This window comes from Pimephales promelas, chromosome 22, assembly GCF_988280905.1.
Source record: "Pimephales promelas chromosome 22, fPimPro1.hap1.1, whole genome shotgun sequence".
Lineage (NCBI taxonomy): Eukaryota > Metazoa > Chordata > Actinopteri > Cypriniformes > Leuciscidae > Pimephales > Pimephales promelas.
Genome location: NC_142790.1, coordinates 29,282,507 through 29,299,225, shown reverse-complemented (window position 1 = coordinate 29,299,225; position 16,719 = coordinate 29,282,507). Strand labels below are relative to the sequence as shown.

Sequence of the window (16,719 nt, the reverse complement as noted above, 5' to 3'; positions counted from 1 at the left end):
TTGGCCGACGCTGGTCATGTGTGTGTGATGCGTGTGACGTACAATAACAGAAGCTTACGCTATTAAACTAGTAACCTGACTCGCGCAGAGGGAGAAATAAACCAATAGTTGAAATAAAGTCTTTATTTTTGTTTTTTTGTTACAAAAGTGTTCTCGTCGTTTGATAAACTAAAAATAGTCACTTGGACTATTTTAACGATGTCTTTAATGACTTTTTCCCTCAAGAAGCCTATGGACTAGTATGCAGGAGCGATCTTAATATCTTAAATATCTTAATTTGAGTTTCAAAGATGAACGAAGGTCTTACGGGGTTGGAACAACATGAGGGTGAGTAAATACTGACAGAATTTTCATTTTTGGGTGAACTAACCCTTTAACATGACACACACACATCAACATCATCTCACACACAGCAACTGAGACAGATCCTCCTGAGAGTCTCTCTGCGGTACTGATTCTACAACACACACACACACACAAACAAGTGTGATCGTTACCTGGCTCTGTAGTTCACTCTGCTGTTTGGCGAACTGTGTCTCCAGCGTCTCGGGCATCAGTGAGTACAGACACGGCGATCCCTCCCTCTTCCCGTCCTCTTTATATCGGACCTGTGTGTGAAAATAACCTGCTGATAACCCTCTGACCCACGGTCACATGACTGAAGGAGTGCGGGGGTAAGATGAGCCACACCTTGCTGCAGGCCTGCGTCTGCTGTCTGGCCGCCCGCGTCTCTGGAGTCTCCGGCAGGAGAGAGAAAAGAGACGACGAGTTGTCCTTCTCCTTATACTTCAGCTGGAACACACACACATCACTCGTGCTCACCTCTGACCTCTGTGTGTGTTTGCGCTGTAGATACAAAAAACTGCCGACTGCTTTCAACTACACTCCCAGTCAGACGTTTGGGGATCGGGAAGTCTCTCTCCTCATCCAAAACTTTTGTACGGCAGTGTGTATTTGTGTATGTTTGCTGTTTTTTGTGTTTGATTAGATTGATGATGAAGATGAGGAAGAGCACGTCACCTGGCTCTGGATCTGAGCGGCGTCTCGAGCGTGTCGAGTTTCTGGAGTTTCTGCGAGCTGATGGTACAGAGATCTGCTCATCTGCTGCTGAGCGTCAGCCTTATACTTCACCTGCACACACACACACACACACACACACACACACACACACACACACACAATCAGGTCGTGTGAAGTCAGCGCCAGTGGTGGAATGTAACGAAGTACAAATACTTTGTTACTTTACTGAAGTACATTTTTCACGTATCTGTACTATACTTAAGTAGAATAAATAGTGCATACTTTTTACTTTTACTTTGCTACATTTTAAAGCAATTATTCTACTTTCTACTCCACTAAATTTCTACAACTTCTGTTACATTTTCTGATCAGTTTTTCCCCGGCCAAACCGTAATCTGACCGTCCGTCCGTTGCACGTTTGTCTCACCAGTGACGTTTGGTTGCCATAGATACATCAACTAAATGCGTCTCGCACGCAGTGTGTTTATCGTACAATTTATACCCGAAAATGTGTTTTTACGTGCATAGGAAACACGCCGTGTGTAATATCAGATACGTTTGGTTAGGATTATGGCAAGCCAAGAGGTTCAGAATTACACCATAAATTAATCGCATAAGTTAGTAAGGATAAGCATGTTTATATTGCCTAATTGCAAGCTTGTTTCAGAAATTAGGACATTTTTTTTCCATCATTATTGAACATTATTATACGAGTATTAGGTTGAATTAATTAAATTTAAATGAATAGAAAATAGTCATTAAGAGAATCAATTGTTATGCAAGTACTTTTACTTTTAATACTTAAAGTACATTTAAAATCAGGTACTTTTTACTTTTTACTTAAGTATGGTTGTCATTGTGTTACTTCTACTTTTACTAAAGTAAATATTTATCTGGTTATTTGTACTTTTACTTAAGTACTGAGATTCAGTACTTCCTCCACCACTGGTCAGCGCACACACACACACACTCAGACACTCACGTCGCTCTGGAGTTCAGTGACCGTCTTCACGAACTGCGTCTCTGGGGTCTCTGGCATCTGAGAATAAAGACTGGAGCTCTTGAGCTTCTGTCCTTCAGCCTTATACTGAACCTGAAACACACACACACACACACACACACACTCTAACATGTCACACTAAATGGTTTAGCTCCAGTACTTGAGCGAGCTCTTAACGCATTATAGTCCTTCACGTCTATTGCGATCTCTAAACTCCGGCCGGCTGATAATACCAGAGCCCGTCTAACGGAGAGCTTGGCACTTCCTATTAACCCCGTTGTGTATCATCTTGGTTGCAGTTCCATTATAATTCCACTGGGGGTGATCATGAGCGAGAGCAGAATGAATGGGAGTCTATGGGGCTAAACAGCTAAATGTGTCTCTTTCACCTGCTTGTCGTTAAATCAACATCGATTTTATTGCTGATTCCGCAAGTTCAATATAGATTATAGGCCAAAAGTGGAATGAACGAGTACTTATGACCTTTTGATTTCTTACAGGTTAGGCCGTTGTTGGCCGGATCACGCTAGCATTCTGCTATTGTGTGATGTCATCACAGTTTTGAACGGATTTTTAGAACAGATAAGTGAACTTAAAAATGCAATTTTCAGCTGAGTGTATTATCTTAGCCCTCCCTTTTGAATGCAACTTTCAAATTACTTGACAAAAAATTACATCCTGAGAAAAGTGGATTTCTGGGGGTGAAACCCCATTGACTCCCATTCATTCTGCACTCGACCGTGAGCGCCCCCGCATGGACAGAGACGCGTTACTGCAGCCAGTCCACAACCCGGAAGTAACCAGCCAGTGCCGATTCTCTTCAATTAGACATTCTCTGATAATACCTAGAATATCTGGAGAAACTGGAAGGACTCCAGATCTGATGAAGGACCAGCGCCTGCACACACACACACACACACCTGACTCTGCAGTGCGCTGATCTCTCGGAGCCGTCGAGTCTCTGCAGTGTCGATCGTCTGAGAGAACAGCGATGAGGCCTGATCCTTCTTCCCGTCCTCTCTGTACTTCAGCTGAGAGAAACACAGATGTTCATGATCACGTGTGTGTGTGTGTGTGTGTGTGTGTGTGTGAGAGACATGTGACCCATGCGGTACAAACCTCACTGCGCAGCTCTGACGCGTGTTTAGCGTGTCGCGTGTCTTGAGTCTCGGGCAGAAGAGCGTAAAGACACGCATCCGTTCGGCTCTGCTCTTTATATTTCACCTGCACACACACACACTTCCTCATCACATGTTCAGACACACTCATGATCTGATCAGGTGATCTGCTGCGGACACATACGTGACTCTGCAGCTGGCCGGCGTGTTTAGCGTGTTCGGTCTCCAGCGTGTGTGGCATCAGGCTGTATAAGTTACTCTCGGACTCCTTCTTCCCGTCATGCTGGTACTGAAGCTGAAAACACAAACATGATCAGCTGCACTTTAGGGAAAAATATTAGCGATTCATCATTTCAGTCATGTGACCTGTGGGCAAAACAACTGCATCAAGTTTCATTCCAACTCAAAAGAAAGAATGACAACAATATGAGAAGAAAACGCAGGTTTTGAATCTAAACGCGGAGACGCTGTACACGTAAAAAAAAATACATTTTTTTTAGTTATTTATATTTTCTTTTTTTATGCTATGATGCTTGTCTGTGGTCTGATTAAAGGAGAATTACACATTGTTACCTATTCAACCGTTATTAGAGATTTGTTTTCATGATTGCCGAATGTAAATAGTTTTATCTAAAACAGTTTAGCCTATAACGCTAGTATAACGCTAGTATATAGGGCATAGAGTAATGACAAATAAAAATCGCTTGTTATTACCAGTAACAAGGCTCAAAATAGCCCCACACTAATATAATAAGGGTCCCTACATTCAAACCGAAGCATTGAGAACTTTGTCAGTGTCCATACAGTTTAATAAGAAGATATTTTATACACACAGTCAACTTCGCGAATACAGGAAGAAGCCATCTTTGAAAAATAGTCTCTACCAGTCGATCTAAGAACGATGATCCGAGTGCGCTGCTGAGATGTGAATAAGGTGATAAGGTGAGCGTGAACAGTAGGCTACGTGTACATATTGAAGGGAAGAAAACGGTTTGTGTTTGTGTTTTTTCCGGAAATAACGGACCATATGAGATTCTGCTCAGTTCAGAGGACTTGGATCGAAGTTCGTAGATCGACTGGTAGAGACTATTTTTCAAAGATGGCTTCTTCCTGTATTTGCGAAGTTGACTGTGTGTATAAAATATCTTCTTATTAAACTGTATGGACACTAACAAAGTTCTCAATGCTTCGGTTTGAATGTAGGGATCCTTATTATGCTATCGTGTTACTGTGGGGCTATTTTGAGCCTTGTTAGTGGTAATAACAAGCGATTTTTATTTGTCATCATTACTCTATGCCCTATATACTAGCGTTATACTAGCGTTATACTAGCGTTATAGGCTAAACTGTTTTAGATAAAACTATTGACATTCGGCAATCATGAAAACAAATCTCAGATAACGGTTGAATAGGTAACAATGTGTAATTAGACCAAAGGTTCATTTTGCGCCGGAGTTCTCCTTTAAGACATTCCATAATTTGTGCCAGGCCATTTATATTATTCAATAAAGTCCTTGGTAAAAAAAAAGAAGAAGCAACTGACCCTTTTATTATTGTATACAGCGCAAGGTGGTTGGGGGGGGGGGGTGCTCTGGCTTTGTGTGGATGTGGCCATAGTGATGCTATGGTGATGTAATAGTGATGTCATAGCCCTGTGTTTAAGAGTGTTACCTGGCTCTGGATGTCGGTCATGTGACTGGCTAACAGTGTGTCTGCGGTCTGAGGTAAGAGTGAATAAAGACTGGGCTGATCGTCCTTCTGCTTATATTTGACCTGCAGAACACACACATTCACACATCATAATCAACGTTCAAATCATGGTCAACATAACCCCCCCTCCACCAAACAACCCCACACTTTAATCCCCCCTCCAGCAAACTTTACACTTGGCAATGCAGTCAGGATTTGTAGAAGCGTCTGCATGCCTAGTGCTTGATTTTATACAACTATGGCCACTGACCATGGAAGTGACTGGAACACCTGAACTCAATGATTCAGAGGGGTGTCCCAATACTTTTGGCACTATAGAGCTGGTAAGTCCCGCCCCTTCCGCTAACCCCTCTGGACCTTTAGGTTGAAAAATCGTCAATGCAAGTGAATGAGAGAAAATAATTATTTTCTAATCCCGTTTGAATTTTGCGATGAATGTAACATATGTTGTCTGTGAATTTTTTATATAATGTTTCGTGTAAGGAATGCTAGAATTTTCATACGGTTAGACTTTGTGTGAGAGCACTTTGTGGACTACAACTCTTTCGACGTGTTTGATGTACATCATCCCCCACTAGCACACGGATCCCGCTAAACATGCCTGTGTCTTTGGTGCACTTCACCGCCTTCTTCCAGGGCGAGGACAAACTAGTTGAGCGTGGTGAAAACCGTGATTTGAGGAGGGAAAATGTGTTATGCGGCGACGTCACATATGCGACGTGTAGTCTTTCTCGTTATGTCTATTCCACAACTGCTAGCCAAAGAATCATACAATATACTGTCAAACTCGTTACAAAATTCACAGACAACATATGTTACATTCATGGCACAATTCAAACGGGATCAGAAAATAATTATTTTCTCTCATTCACTTGCATTGACACTTTTTCAACCTAGAGGTCCACTTGGAGTTTTACGGATGGGCGGGACTTACCAGCTCTATAGTGTATTGAGTGCGCTTGACGTCACCTGGCTCTGCGCGTCTGCGATGTCTCGAGCCGTCTCCGTCTGTAGCGTCTGCGTCAGGCGAGTGAAGAGCGGACTCGATAAACTCCCTCTGCCGTCCTCCCGGTACTTCACCTGAACACAAACGACCAGCTCTTCTAGTGTTTGTACAGCGAGTTTCACACGCGTGCTTGCAGCGTCACACTACCTCACTGATGATGTCAGTGGCGTGTTTAGCGTGTTGCGTGTCCAGCGTCTCGGGCAGCGTGGCGTACAGCGAGTCGGTCACCTGCTGCTTATATTTCACCTAAAGGAAACACACACACACACACACACACACGCTCTTAATCAGTCCAAGCCGTACTGAGATTTTGAGTTGATATTAACGTGTTAACTTTCACATGTTCTCCAGTTAATGGTCACATAAAAAAGGGTTTTATTTTGTTTTAGTTTAATTTTACAGGTTTATATTTAATTAATTTAGATTCAATTTTAAAATTATTATTATTTATTTTAATTTGACATGTTTACGATGTATTTCATTATTATTTTAATCATTTAAAGTTTGAATTTGTTCGTATTTATTTAGTTTTATTTCATTTAAATTTTGCATTTTCATTGAAATTAAAATTTTATTTTATTTAATTGATTGATTTAAAAAAAATGTTATAAATATTCGTTTTTTTATCAAGCTTGACAATGGCAGAATTGAGTGAGTGTGGTTTTGGTGTTTCTCCTCGCCTCGCTCTGCAGATCTGACACGGATCTGACGAACTGCGTCTCCGGAGTCTCGGACAGCTGAGAGTAAACACTCGACGAGAGACTCCTCCTGCCCTCCTCACGGTACTCGCTCTGAAACACACAGAGTGTGTGTGTGAGATCTGAGTGTGTGTGAGATCTGAGTGTGTGTGAGATCTAAGATGGAGCTTCACCTCACTGAGTGTGTGTGAGATCTGCTGGACACACTTCATCTCTGCCGAGTCTGGGACCGCAGTGAACGAGGAGCCCGAGAAATCGCCCTTTCTGATGCCTTTATACGCCACCTGATGAAGAAGTGGAGAAGAAGCTCACGCCACACTCTTAGAAGAAAAGGTTCTATATAGAACCATAAAAGGTTCTAAAGCGCTACGTATTTGGAACCCCTAAAATGCATTCCATGTGAATGAGCACAAAATTCAAGATATGGTGGTTAAAAAATGTAATTAATCAATATCACACGAAGAGTGCCATTTCAGTTTTTCTCCTCCAAAAATCTGCATGACTAAAATGTGATATTAAGTTACTACAACAGTTTAATAAACAATAATTTAATAACAACTACAAAATGTTGCAGAATAATGTAATATATGAATGAATGAAGAATACTTCCGCATTCTGTAAAACAGGTCGCATCGCTTCCGGTCCAGGTCTTTTGTATGTGCTTCGTGATTTTTTTGCGGTTTTACTCAAGATAACTTAAAAGGAGTGAGCAAAGATTTGCATAACCAATGTCCCTCACATGTGCAGATTGATAGTTAAACGTTTTATATTTTTTCTTCTTCACAGTAACGTTTAAATATTTAAATGAAATAAAACACCAATAACAAAGTGAACTAGGTAGGTTATCTGATTACCTTAAAAATCCATAGATATCGTAGTCAGTTCTTACGGCCGTTAACACTCTGACAAGTGGATGCGATGATGAGACCTGTTTTCCGGTTTGGTCACGTGACGCTCGACATAAAGCCTATAGCCTTTAAAGAACCTTTGTGCCAAAAATGTTCTTTCTTGTCATTATTGAACCTTTTTTAGCATTAAATGTCCTTTGGAGTTGAGTAAAGAACCCTATGCTACAGATATAGAACCCTTTTTTCTAAGAGTGTACAGCCACACGCGTGTGAGGAAGAGCAGAACACGTGCTCAGATCTGATGATGATGAAGATGAGGAAGAACTCGTCACCTGGCTCTGGATCTGAGCGGCGTCTCGAGCGTGTCGAGTTTCTGGAGTTTCTGCGAGCTGATGGTACAGAGATCTGCTCATCTGCTGCTGAGCGTCAGCCTTATACTTCACCTGCACACACACACACACACACACACACACAGCGGATCAGTCATGCGTGTCTTGATGTTGACTAGCAGAAATGATTGTGAAGCCACCTTCACACTGGCAGTTGAAATCAGCTCCGTAATACGCAATACGTTCCTAACGGACGTCGTACTACACAGTGAAAAGCGTCGGACGCGGGTAGAACAAAAATGGCGGAGAGATTAAAGTTTGATTCTGTATGATCTCTCTGATGAGGGTTATGCTGCGTGAGGAAAGTTGCTGAGGACGTTGACATGTCAGGTCGGCTAAAAAATGTGATATAGTGTTCAATAGTTCAATGTCTACCTTCTACCTTCAATTTAATTGTATTAACTGCCCTTATAAACGTTAGAAAGTCATGAAAATAAAAAAATGACATGACAACTTATCCTTATAAAATCATATTTTATTTTATTAAAAGTTAATAATTCAGGTTTGTTTATCAGTAAGTTGAGCCCGACCGATAAAGCAACTAGAGCCCGACCGATAAAGGATTTTGAAGGCCGATACAGATACAAATATTTTTGCGTTATAAAATCCGATATATCAGCCGATATTTTGTTTATTTATTTTAAACTGGACATGATAGTCACAAATTTTGTCATGCTTATTTGAGTTTAGAGAACTGATGAGGATATTTTTTAAATTGTTATTCAAGCAATGTATGTATCGTGACCAACTCAACAAGTGTTGCCAACAGGAACGTGTAGAGTGCCCTCTGGTGGACAAACTACACAACTCCAACACTCATGACATGGTTCAAGCGTGTTTCGTCCATTTTAATTTTATTGTTGAAATATTCATTATCGGCCATTATAACTGCTGATACCGATAGTTTGGAAAATGCCTAATATCGGCCGATAATATCGGTCTACCGATATATCGGTCTGGCTCTAATACGATACAAATATTTTTGGGTTTTAAAATCCGATATTCCGATATATCGGCTGATATTTTATTTATTTAAACTGGAGATGATTAGTCACAAATTTTGTCATGCTTATTTGAGTTTAGAGAACTGATGGGGATGTTCTTTTAATTGTTATTCAAGCAATGTATGTCTCGTGACCAACTCAACGAGTGTTGCCAACAGGAACGGTGTAGAGCGCCCTCTGGTGGACAAACTATACAACTCCAACACTCATGACATGGTTCAAGCGTGTTTCGTCTGTTTTTATGTTATTTTTGAAATATTCATTTATCAGCCATTATAACTGCCGATACCGATAGTTTGAAAAATGCCTAATATCGGCCAATAATATCGGTCTGCCGATATATCGGTCTGGCTCTAATAGCAACGCTCAACTTCCGCTGGAATTGTCGGATAGGAACGGTCCGTAGCTTTTCGCACGAGTTCAAATTTTTGAACGCATCCGGATGACCAACGGACACGATTTTCTTCGCACCGCACTCGGTCGGACCCGTTTCGGACCCATTCGCATGCGGCCTGCGAATCTCCATAGGAAATGAATGACTTCCGGTTGTTTCGTAGCCGCATCGGAGCTGATTTCAACTGCCAGAGTGACGCCGCCTTAAGACTGTATTGTTGGAGTGTGTCGTACGTGGCTCTGTAACTAAATCTCGTATTGTTGAAGTGTGTGTGTGTGTGTGTGTGTGTGTGTCGTACGTTGCTCTGTAGGTCTGCGGTGTGTTTGCTGAACTGTGTCTCCAGCGTCTCCGGCATCAGTGAGTACAGATTACAGGAGTTTTCCTTCAGGTCAGCTTTATACTTCAGCTGAAACACACATGAAGAGTGAAAGATACCCCAGACACAACATTCTGAGTGTCTGTTTCTGTGTAAAGACTGAATCTACAGAGGTCACAGAGGTCATACCTCACTCTGCAGCTCCATCTGCTGCTTCACGAACTCATTCTGCGGCGTCTCTGCCATCAGGGAGAACAGATTACTGCCCGTCACTGACGCCCGGCCCTGCTGGTACTGCAGCTGATCACACAACAAACACAGTCACATGATCACAAGACGAGTCACGTGATCACATAATGTAGCCGTGAAGAGCAGGAATACATGCGTCAGATCCATAACTCAGATCCATGCTTTAACCCTTGGATTATAACTCGGCCTCTGATTGGGCCACAGCCACACGCGTGTGAGGAAAAGCAGAACACGGTAAGATGATGAAGATGAGGAAGAGCACGTCACCTGGCTCTGGATCTGAGCGGCGTCTCGAGCGTGTCGAGTTTCTGGAGTTTCTGCGAGCTGATGGTACAGAGATCTGCTCATCTGCTGCTGAGCGTCAGCCTTATACTTCACCTGCACACACACACACACCATTTCATCCTCCTCCTCCTGATGATGACGATGATGGTGATTAGGTTTGGGTATCAAGAATCGAGTATCGATTGGAAATGGGACTAACTTTTCGTTTTTTTCCCGGAATCGTTCAAAAGTTAAAATTTCAATTCCTAGTTTCGATATTCACAGTCCGCCGAGCGGAAGAAGAAACCGCTGAACAACACCAACGAAGAAGCGTCTACCGGAAGTGTTGGCATAACCACGCGAGTCGAACATGAGTAGCTTACGTCGGCGATCCAAAGTGTGGCTTCACTTTTCTAAAAATTAACGAAATCTCGGCAAAATGCAAAATTTGAGTGACAGAAGGATTATTTCCTTCAGAAAGGCCGTTGGTTAGCAAGGTTAGCTAAACTTTTTTGACCCTGCGTCTTAAAAGAATCGAAATCGAGAATCATTAGGAACCGGAATCGAAACAAGGAATCGGAATCGGAATCAGAATCGTTCAAATTCAAACGATACCCAACCCTGATGGTGATGGTGGTATACCTGACTCTGCAGCTCAGAGATGCTTCTGCTGAATTGAGTCTCTGCAGTTTCAGGAAGCTGAGAGTAAACGCAGCAGCTGATGCTCTTCCGGCTCTGCTCCCGGTACTTATTCTGCACACACACACACACACACAGACGTCACACACTTCACCGGTCAGTGTAACCTGCTCTGATCCTTCATCTCGTCTGCTTCACCTCGCTGATGGTCTCTGTGATCTCTCTGGCGAACTGCATCTCCGGCGTCTCGGGCAGCGTAGAGAAGAGAGAGTCTGACGTCTGTCTGTCCTTGTACATCACCTGGAGCAACACACACACACACACACACACACTGAGAACAGAGAGCCTGACGTCTGTCTGTCCTCATAAATCACCTGGTACAACGAGTACACTCGGGGCCTAAAGAAAGCAGCCAGAAAAACGGAGCGCAATTGGAAGAAAATTAAACTAGAGGTATTTCGCATTTCATGGAAGGAGAGCTCGACTGCACACAGAGAGGCCTCAAACTCAACTTTTGATCAGTGTGATCATGTGCTGCCACAGAGAATGATGGGAAATCTGATTCTGCCACACATGAGCACCATTAAACCCTGCGAACTGTGTAACTTTATCTGGACAATAACTTTATTCACTCACCTAAAGGATTATTAGGAACACCATACTAATACTATGTTTGACTTTCTCCTTCAGAACTGCCTTAATTCTACGTGGCATTGATTCAACAAGCATTCTTTAGAAATGTCGGCCCATATTGATAGGATAGCATCTTGCAGTTGATGGAGATTTGTGGGATCGAAGCTCCCATTCCTCCACATCCCAAAGATGCTCTATTGGGTTGAGATCTGGTGACTGTGGCGGCCATATTGGTACAGTCAACTCATTGACATGTTCAAGAAACCATTTTGAAATGATTGGAGCTTTGTGACATGGTCATTATCCTGCTGGAAGTAGCCATCAGAAGATGGGGACATGGTGGCCATAAAGGGATGGACATGGTCAGAAACAATGCTCAGGTAGGCCGTGGCATTTAAACGATGCCCGATTGGCACTAAAGGGCCTAAAGTGTGCCAAGAAAACATCCCCCACACCATTACACCACCACCACCAGCCTGCACAGTGGGAACAAGGCATGATGATCCATGTTCTCATTCTGTTTACGCCAAATTCTGACTCTACCATCAACAGAAATGGAGACTCATCAGACCAGGCAACATTTTTCCAGTCTTCAACTGTCCAGTTTGTGTGAGCTCTTGCAAATGTCGCCTCTTTTTCCTATTTGTAGTGGAGATGAGTGGTACCCGGTGGGGTCTTCTACTGTTGTAGCCCATCCGCCTCAAGGTTGTGTGTGTTGTGGACAGAGATGGGGACTCGAGTCGCACAAACAGCTGACTTCAGACTTGACTCGCGACTCGACCCAAAAGACTCGTCAACAACTTGTTTTCATGCAATTATTGCTTTTTAAATTCATTAAAATTCATTTTAATGTATTTCTATTTTCTTTTACTGGCGCATACGTTGGGGAAGCGTATGATAAGCTGCATGTCCCCCGCCCTTTCTCATACTGTGCATGAGACAAAGCGTATTTAGGCCACGCCCACAGCGGGGGAAACAATCCAACCGTCTCCATTGACTTTGCGTCTGTAGATTTCTCAGGTTGGCTTTATTATGAAGACTATTACAGATGGATTTGTAAATATATTATTCCTAGATTGATTTATATAACATGGCGAAAATCTATTTAAGGCTATCTGATTACAGGATAACAAAAGTAGATATCCATTTTCCCCCATCTATTATGTGAACACAATGATTTTAAACCTGGCTTTATCTAATAGGCAAGGCCTACTCATTTCGGGGTTTTTTTTAAATATATGCAAATTCGCACATATTTAATTAGATAATGCCTAATAATTTAAGACTTGAGACTTGACTTGAGCTTGGCCCTCAAAGACTTGAGACTTGACTTTGACTTCCAAAAAATGACTTGTGAACATCTCTGTGGTGTGTACATGTGTATCTACATGCATGTGTGTGTGTGTGTGTGTACCTGGCTCTGTAGCTGGTACGCCTCTTTAGCATGTTTTGTCTCCAGTGTTTCTTCCAGGTGTGTGTAGAGACACGTGGAAACGTCTTTTCTATCAGCTTCCTTGTATTTATTCTGCCAGACACACACAGAGGAGTGTGAGAGTGCAGCCAGTCACATGACAGCGGACAGGTGAACACGCGTGATGAGTGTGTGTTACGTGGCTCTGCAGATCCGTCATGTGTTTGGCGTGTTGCGTGTCCATCGTGTCGGGCAGCTGAGAGAACAGACTAGAGGACAGCTTCTTCCTCCCGTCGGCTCGGTATCTCACCTGTCAATCATCATCATCATCAGTGTGTGTGTGTGTGTGTGTGTGACTGCGTGCGGGTGTATGTGTGTGTACCTCACTCTGCAGCTCCGTCATCTCTCTAGCGAACTCCGTGTCACGCGTGTCGGGCATCAGAGAATACAGACTCAAACGCAGATCTCCGAGTGCTTCCTCGCGGTACTGCATCTGACCAGCAGAGGAAACACCAGGAAACCACAAACATAAACTAACCAAAGTAAACGAGGCTTAATATATTCAGTCATTGTTCATTGTTTAGATGTTTGTGCTGGAAAAAGAGACAGAAACACTGAGGAAAAACATCAGTGACTTTATTCTGCTGATTTCAGACCTCAATGGTTTAAAGGTCACAGGAGCGCTGGTGCTGGCGGTCATGTGATCACCTGTCTCACCTCACTGCACAGGTGTGTGGCGTCTCCAGCACGCTGAGTCTCTAGTGTTTCAGGAACACGCGAGCTGTTCACCAGCTTCTGTTAAAGCACAAACACACTTCATCTCAAACTTCACATTATTCACAGGTTCACATTAGCCTAATCTTGGTGAAATTTTAAGATCCACGAAGCTCACGATTCCTGCTGTGACGCACTTTCTACAGGAAACAGCACATCTGCTAACAGTGTGAACGCCTCATTCATAAAACATAATAAAACAGCTCCTGTCGCCTCTGGCTGCATATAAAAACACTCAAATTCATAATAATAAATGTTTATTTGATACATAAAACATTAAAGAGACCGTCAGTACCTTCATCAGAGCCTCTGTCTGACTCTCTGTCGCCTCCGGCTGCAAATAAAACCAAATTAATTATATTTGATAGTTAATAAAATACAAATTAATTAATAATATAAAGTAGACGATCAGTACCTTCATCTGAGTGTTTGTGACGCTTGTTGCCTCCAGCTGGATATAAACCATTCAAATTAGTTAAAATAATAATAATTAAAGTGTATTCAATACATAAAACATATTAAAACAGACCATTGGTGTCTCTGTCTGAGTGTCTGTGACGTCTGTCGCCTCCAGCTGCAGATTAATTATATTTAATAATTAATAAAAGAATACATAATGTTTATTTAAAACATCAGTACCTTCATCTGAGCGTCTGTGTCGTCTGACTGATTCTCTGTCGCCTTCAAACCATTCATATAAAACCATTCAAATTAATTATAATAATAAATAAAGTGTATTCAATACATAAAAAATAATAAAACAGACCATTAATGTCTCCTTCTGAGCGTCTGAGTCGTCTGTCTGACTCTCTGTCACCTCCAGCTGCAGACAATGTAAAAATAATAATATTATAATAATTATTAATAAATAAAAACATGTTTATTTTATACAGAACACATAATAAAACAGACCATTAATGTCTCCGTCTGAGCGTCTGTGACGTCTGTCGCCTCCAGCTGCAGATACAACCAAATTCATTTATTAATATAATAAAAACATATAGTGTTAATTTAAGATATAAAACATGCTAAAGTAGACGATCAGTACCTTCATCTGAGTGTCTGTGATGTCTGTCGCCTCCAGCTGGATATAAACCATTAAATTAATAATGATGAAAATGAATAAACTAAATAATAATATTAAATAATGCCTATTTAATCCATAAAACAGACCGTTAATGTCTCCGTCTGAGTGTCTGTGACGTCTGTCGCCTCCAGCTGGATATGAAACCATTCATATTAATAATAATGAAAATTAATTTAAAAATTGAATTTAAATAATGCCTATTTAATCCATAAAACAGACCGTTAATATCTCCGTCTGAGTGACTGTGACGTCTGTCTGACTCTCTGTCGCCTCCAGCTGCAGATACAACCAAATTAATTATATTTGATAATTAATAAAATAATAAATAATGTTTATTTAAAACATGAGTACCTTCATCTGAGCGTCTGTGTCATCTGACTGATTCTCTGATGCCTCCAGCTGCAGACAATATACAAATAATAATATAATAATAAATAATAAATAAAAACATGTTTATTTTATTCAGAACACATAATAAAACAGACCATTAATGTCTCCGTCTGAGTGATTGTGACGTCTGTCGCCTCCAGCTGGATATGAAACCATTAAATTAATAATAATGAAAATTAATAAAAAAAATTGAATTTAAAAAATGTCTATTTAATCCATAAAACAGACCGTTAATATCTCCTGAGTGACTGTGTCCTCTGTCTGACTCTCTGTCGCCTCCAGCTGCAGATAAAACCAAATTAATTATATTTGATAATTAATAAAATATTAAATAATGTTTATTTAAAACATCAGTACCTTCATCTGAGCGTCTGTGGCGTCTGACTGATTCTCTGTCGCCTTCAAACCATTCATATAAATCCATTCAAATTAATTATAATAATAAATAAAGTGTATTCAATACATAAAACATAATAAAACAGACCATTATTGTCTCCGTCTGAGCGTCTGTGACGTCTGTCGCCTCCAGCAGCAGATACAACCAAATTAATTAATGAACATAATAAAAACATAAAGTGTTAATATAATAACATAAAACACAATAAACCAGTACCTTTATCTGATCGTCTGTGACGTCTGTCGCCTCCAGCTGGATATGAAACCATTCAAATTAATTATAATAATAATAATCACTATTAACAGTTGAGTTGCATTAATACAGAATGTGTTTGAGAGCTTAAACACACACTCACATGCTGATTCTGAAAGATTGATATGATATTTTTGAGGGAACATGAAGTGTGTGTCTGTATATCTGAGTTTAACATGACAAAGCAAATACCGAACAACAGAGACCAGTGGAGAATCAGTGGCGTTTCTGCTCCCGAGATTCAGTCACACTCACCTCGCGGGCCGCTGGGATCCCATCAGAACCGGCACCGGGAGAACCCTGTGGAACACACACACACACACGCGTGGTGTGAAGGTCAGGGTCACAGAGATCCTGCGGTCAACGTCTCTCACCTCACACACACACCTTCAGCTCCGTCTCTCACCTCACACACACCTTCAGCTCCGTCTCACCTCACACACACCTTCAGCTCCGTCTCTCTGCCCACCGTCTTCTCCAGCGCCACTCATGACTGAAACACAGATTCACACACACATTCGTGGCCGAGCAGAGCGACTGAAAAACACACACACACCGTCTGAGGAGCTTCTGTACTGGACGACTCTATCAGAGACGCCTCCACTTTTAGAAACACTCAGGCTTTATCAGAAAGTGCCGCTCACGGAAGGAATGTCCAGCGATACCGACCCGCGTCACACTAACCTTCGCTAGGACTGGTACTCACAGTGTGTGTGTAGTGTGTGTGTAGTGTGTGTGTGTGTGTGTGTGTGTGGCCTCGGTAAACCAGCACTGAAACTGATTCACAACCACTCAAACTAGTGCCTGAAACCTGACGGTGGAATCTAACTCACTCATGCACACACCCACTCACTCACCAACTCACTCACTAACTCACTCACTCACTCACTCACTCACTCACCCAGTCACTCACTAACTAACTAACTCACTCACTAACTCACTCACTAACTGACTCTCTCACTCACCCAGTCACTCACCAACTCACTCACTAACTCACTCACTCACTCACTCACTAACTCACCCAGTCACTCACTAACTAACTAACTCACTCACTAACTCACTCACTAACTGACTCTCTCACTCACCCAGTCACTCACTAACTAACTAACTCACTCACTAA

The 16,719-nt window shown here is 41.8% G+C and overlaps 1 protein-coding gene across 17 annotated transcripts in view; it reads right to left on the bottom strand.

Annotated features, from left to right (window-relative positions):
• Nucleotides 1-16,719, bottom strand: part of LOC120467852 (uncharacterized) — a 41,378-nt gene that overhangs the window by 23,183 nt on the left and 1,476 nt on the right. For 5 of the 17 annotated variants that reach the window (XM_089125519.1, XM_089125503.1, XM_089125510.1 and 2 more), the window contains exons 2-40: nucleotides 16,034-16,092; nucleotides 15,855-15,899; nucleotides 15,564-15,599; nucleotides 15,435-15,473; nucleotides 15,308-15,349; nucleotides 15,179-15,232; nucleotides 15,046-15,090; nucleotides 14,912-14,959; nucleotides 14,780-14,836; nucleotides 14,647-14,691; nucleotides 14,522-14,557; nucleotides 14,386-14,430; nucleotides 14,240-14,296; nucleotides 14,113-14,154; nucleotides 14,003-14,047; nucleotides 13,889-13,924; nucleotides 13,769-13,807; nucleotides 13,417-13,494; nucleotides 13,082-13,192; nucleotides 12,899-13,009; nucleotides 12,703-12,813; nucleotides 10,854-10,955; nucleotides 10,659-10,769; nucleotides 10,020-10,130; nucleotides 9,693-9,803; nucleotides 9,486-9,593; nucleotides 7,733-7,843; nucleotides 6,726-6,836; nucleotides 6,535-6,645; nucleotides 6,002-6,100; nucleotides 5,818-5,928; nucleotides 4,810-4,911; nucleotides 3,323-3,433; nucleotides 3,140-3,244; nucleotides 2,941-3,051; nucleotides 2,003-2,113; nucleotides 1,021-1,131; nucleotides 691-792; nucleotides 498-608 (exon numbers count right to left, since the gene is read on the bottom strand). In XM_089125519.1, the coding sequence (XP_088981645.1) occupies nucleotides 498-608; nucleotides 691-792; nucleotides 1,021-1,131; nucleotides 2,003-2,113; nucleotides 2,941-3,051; nucleotides 3,140-3,244; nucleotides 3,323-3,433; nucleotides 4,810-4,911; nucleotides 5,818-5,928; nucleotides 6,002-6,100; nucleotides 6,535-6,645; nucleotides 6,726-6,836; nucleotides 7,733-7,843; nucleotides 9,486-9,593; nucleotides 9,693-9,803; nucleotides 10,020-10,130; nucleotides 10,659-10,769; nucleotides 10,854-10,955; nucleotides 12,703-12,813; nucleotides 12,899-13,009; nucleotides 13,082-13,192; nucleotides 13,417-13,494; nucleotides 13,769-13,807; nucleotides 13,889-13,924; nucleotides 14,003-14,047; nucleotides 14,113-14,154; nucleotides 14,240-14,296; nucleotides 14,386-14,430; nucleotides 14,522-14,557; nucleotides 14,647-14,691; nucleotides 14,780-14,836; nucleotides 14,912-14,959; nucleotides 15,046-15,090; nucleotides 15,179-15,232; nucleotides 15,308-15,349; nucleotides 15,435-15,473; nucleotides 15,564-15,599; nucleotides 15,855-15,899; nucleotides 16,034-16,090 (3,129 nt within the window). In that variant the 5' untranslated portion in view covers nucleotides 16,091-16,092. The remainder of the gene's footprint in view (nucleotides 1-497; nucleotides 609-690; nucleotides 793-1,020; nucleotides 1,132-2,002; nucleotides 2,114-2,940; nucleotides 3,052-3,139; nucleotides 3,245-3,322; nucleotides 3,434-4,809; nucleotides 4,912-5,817; nucleotides 5,929-6,001; nucleotides 6,101-6,534; nucleotides 6,646-6,725; nucleotides 6,837-7,732; nucleotides 7,844-9,485; nucleotides 9,594-9,692; nucleotides 9,804-10,019; nucleotides 10,131-10,658; nucleotides 10,770-10,853; nucleotides 10,956-12,702; nucleotides 12,814-12,898; nucleotides 13,010-13,081; nucleotides 13,193-13,416; nucleotides 13,495-13,768; nucleotides 13,808-13,888; nucleotides 13,925-14,002; nucleotides 14,048-14,112; nucleotides 14,155-14,239; nucleotides 14,297-14,385; nucleotides 14,431-14,521; nucleotides 14,558-14,646; nucleotides 14,692-14,779; nucleotides 14,837-14,911; nucleotides 14,960-15,045; nucleotides 15,091-15,178; nucleotides 15,233-15,307; nucleotides 15,350-15,434; nucleotides 15,474-15,563; nucleotides 15,600-15,854; nucleotides 15,900-16,033; nucleotides 16,093-16,719) is intronic. The other 12 variants (XM_089125506.1, XM_089125507.1, XM_089125508.1 and 9 more) reach the window with 12 other exon arrangements.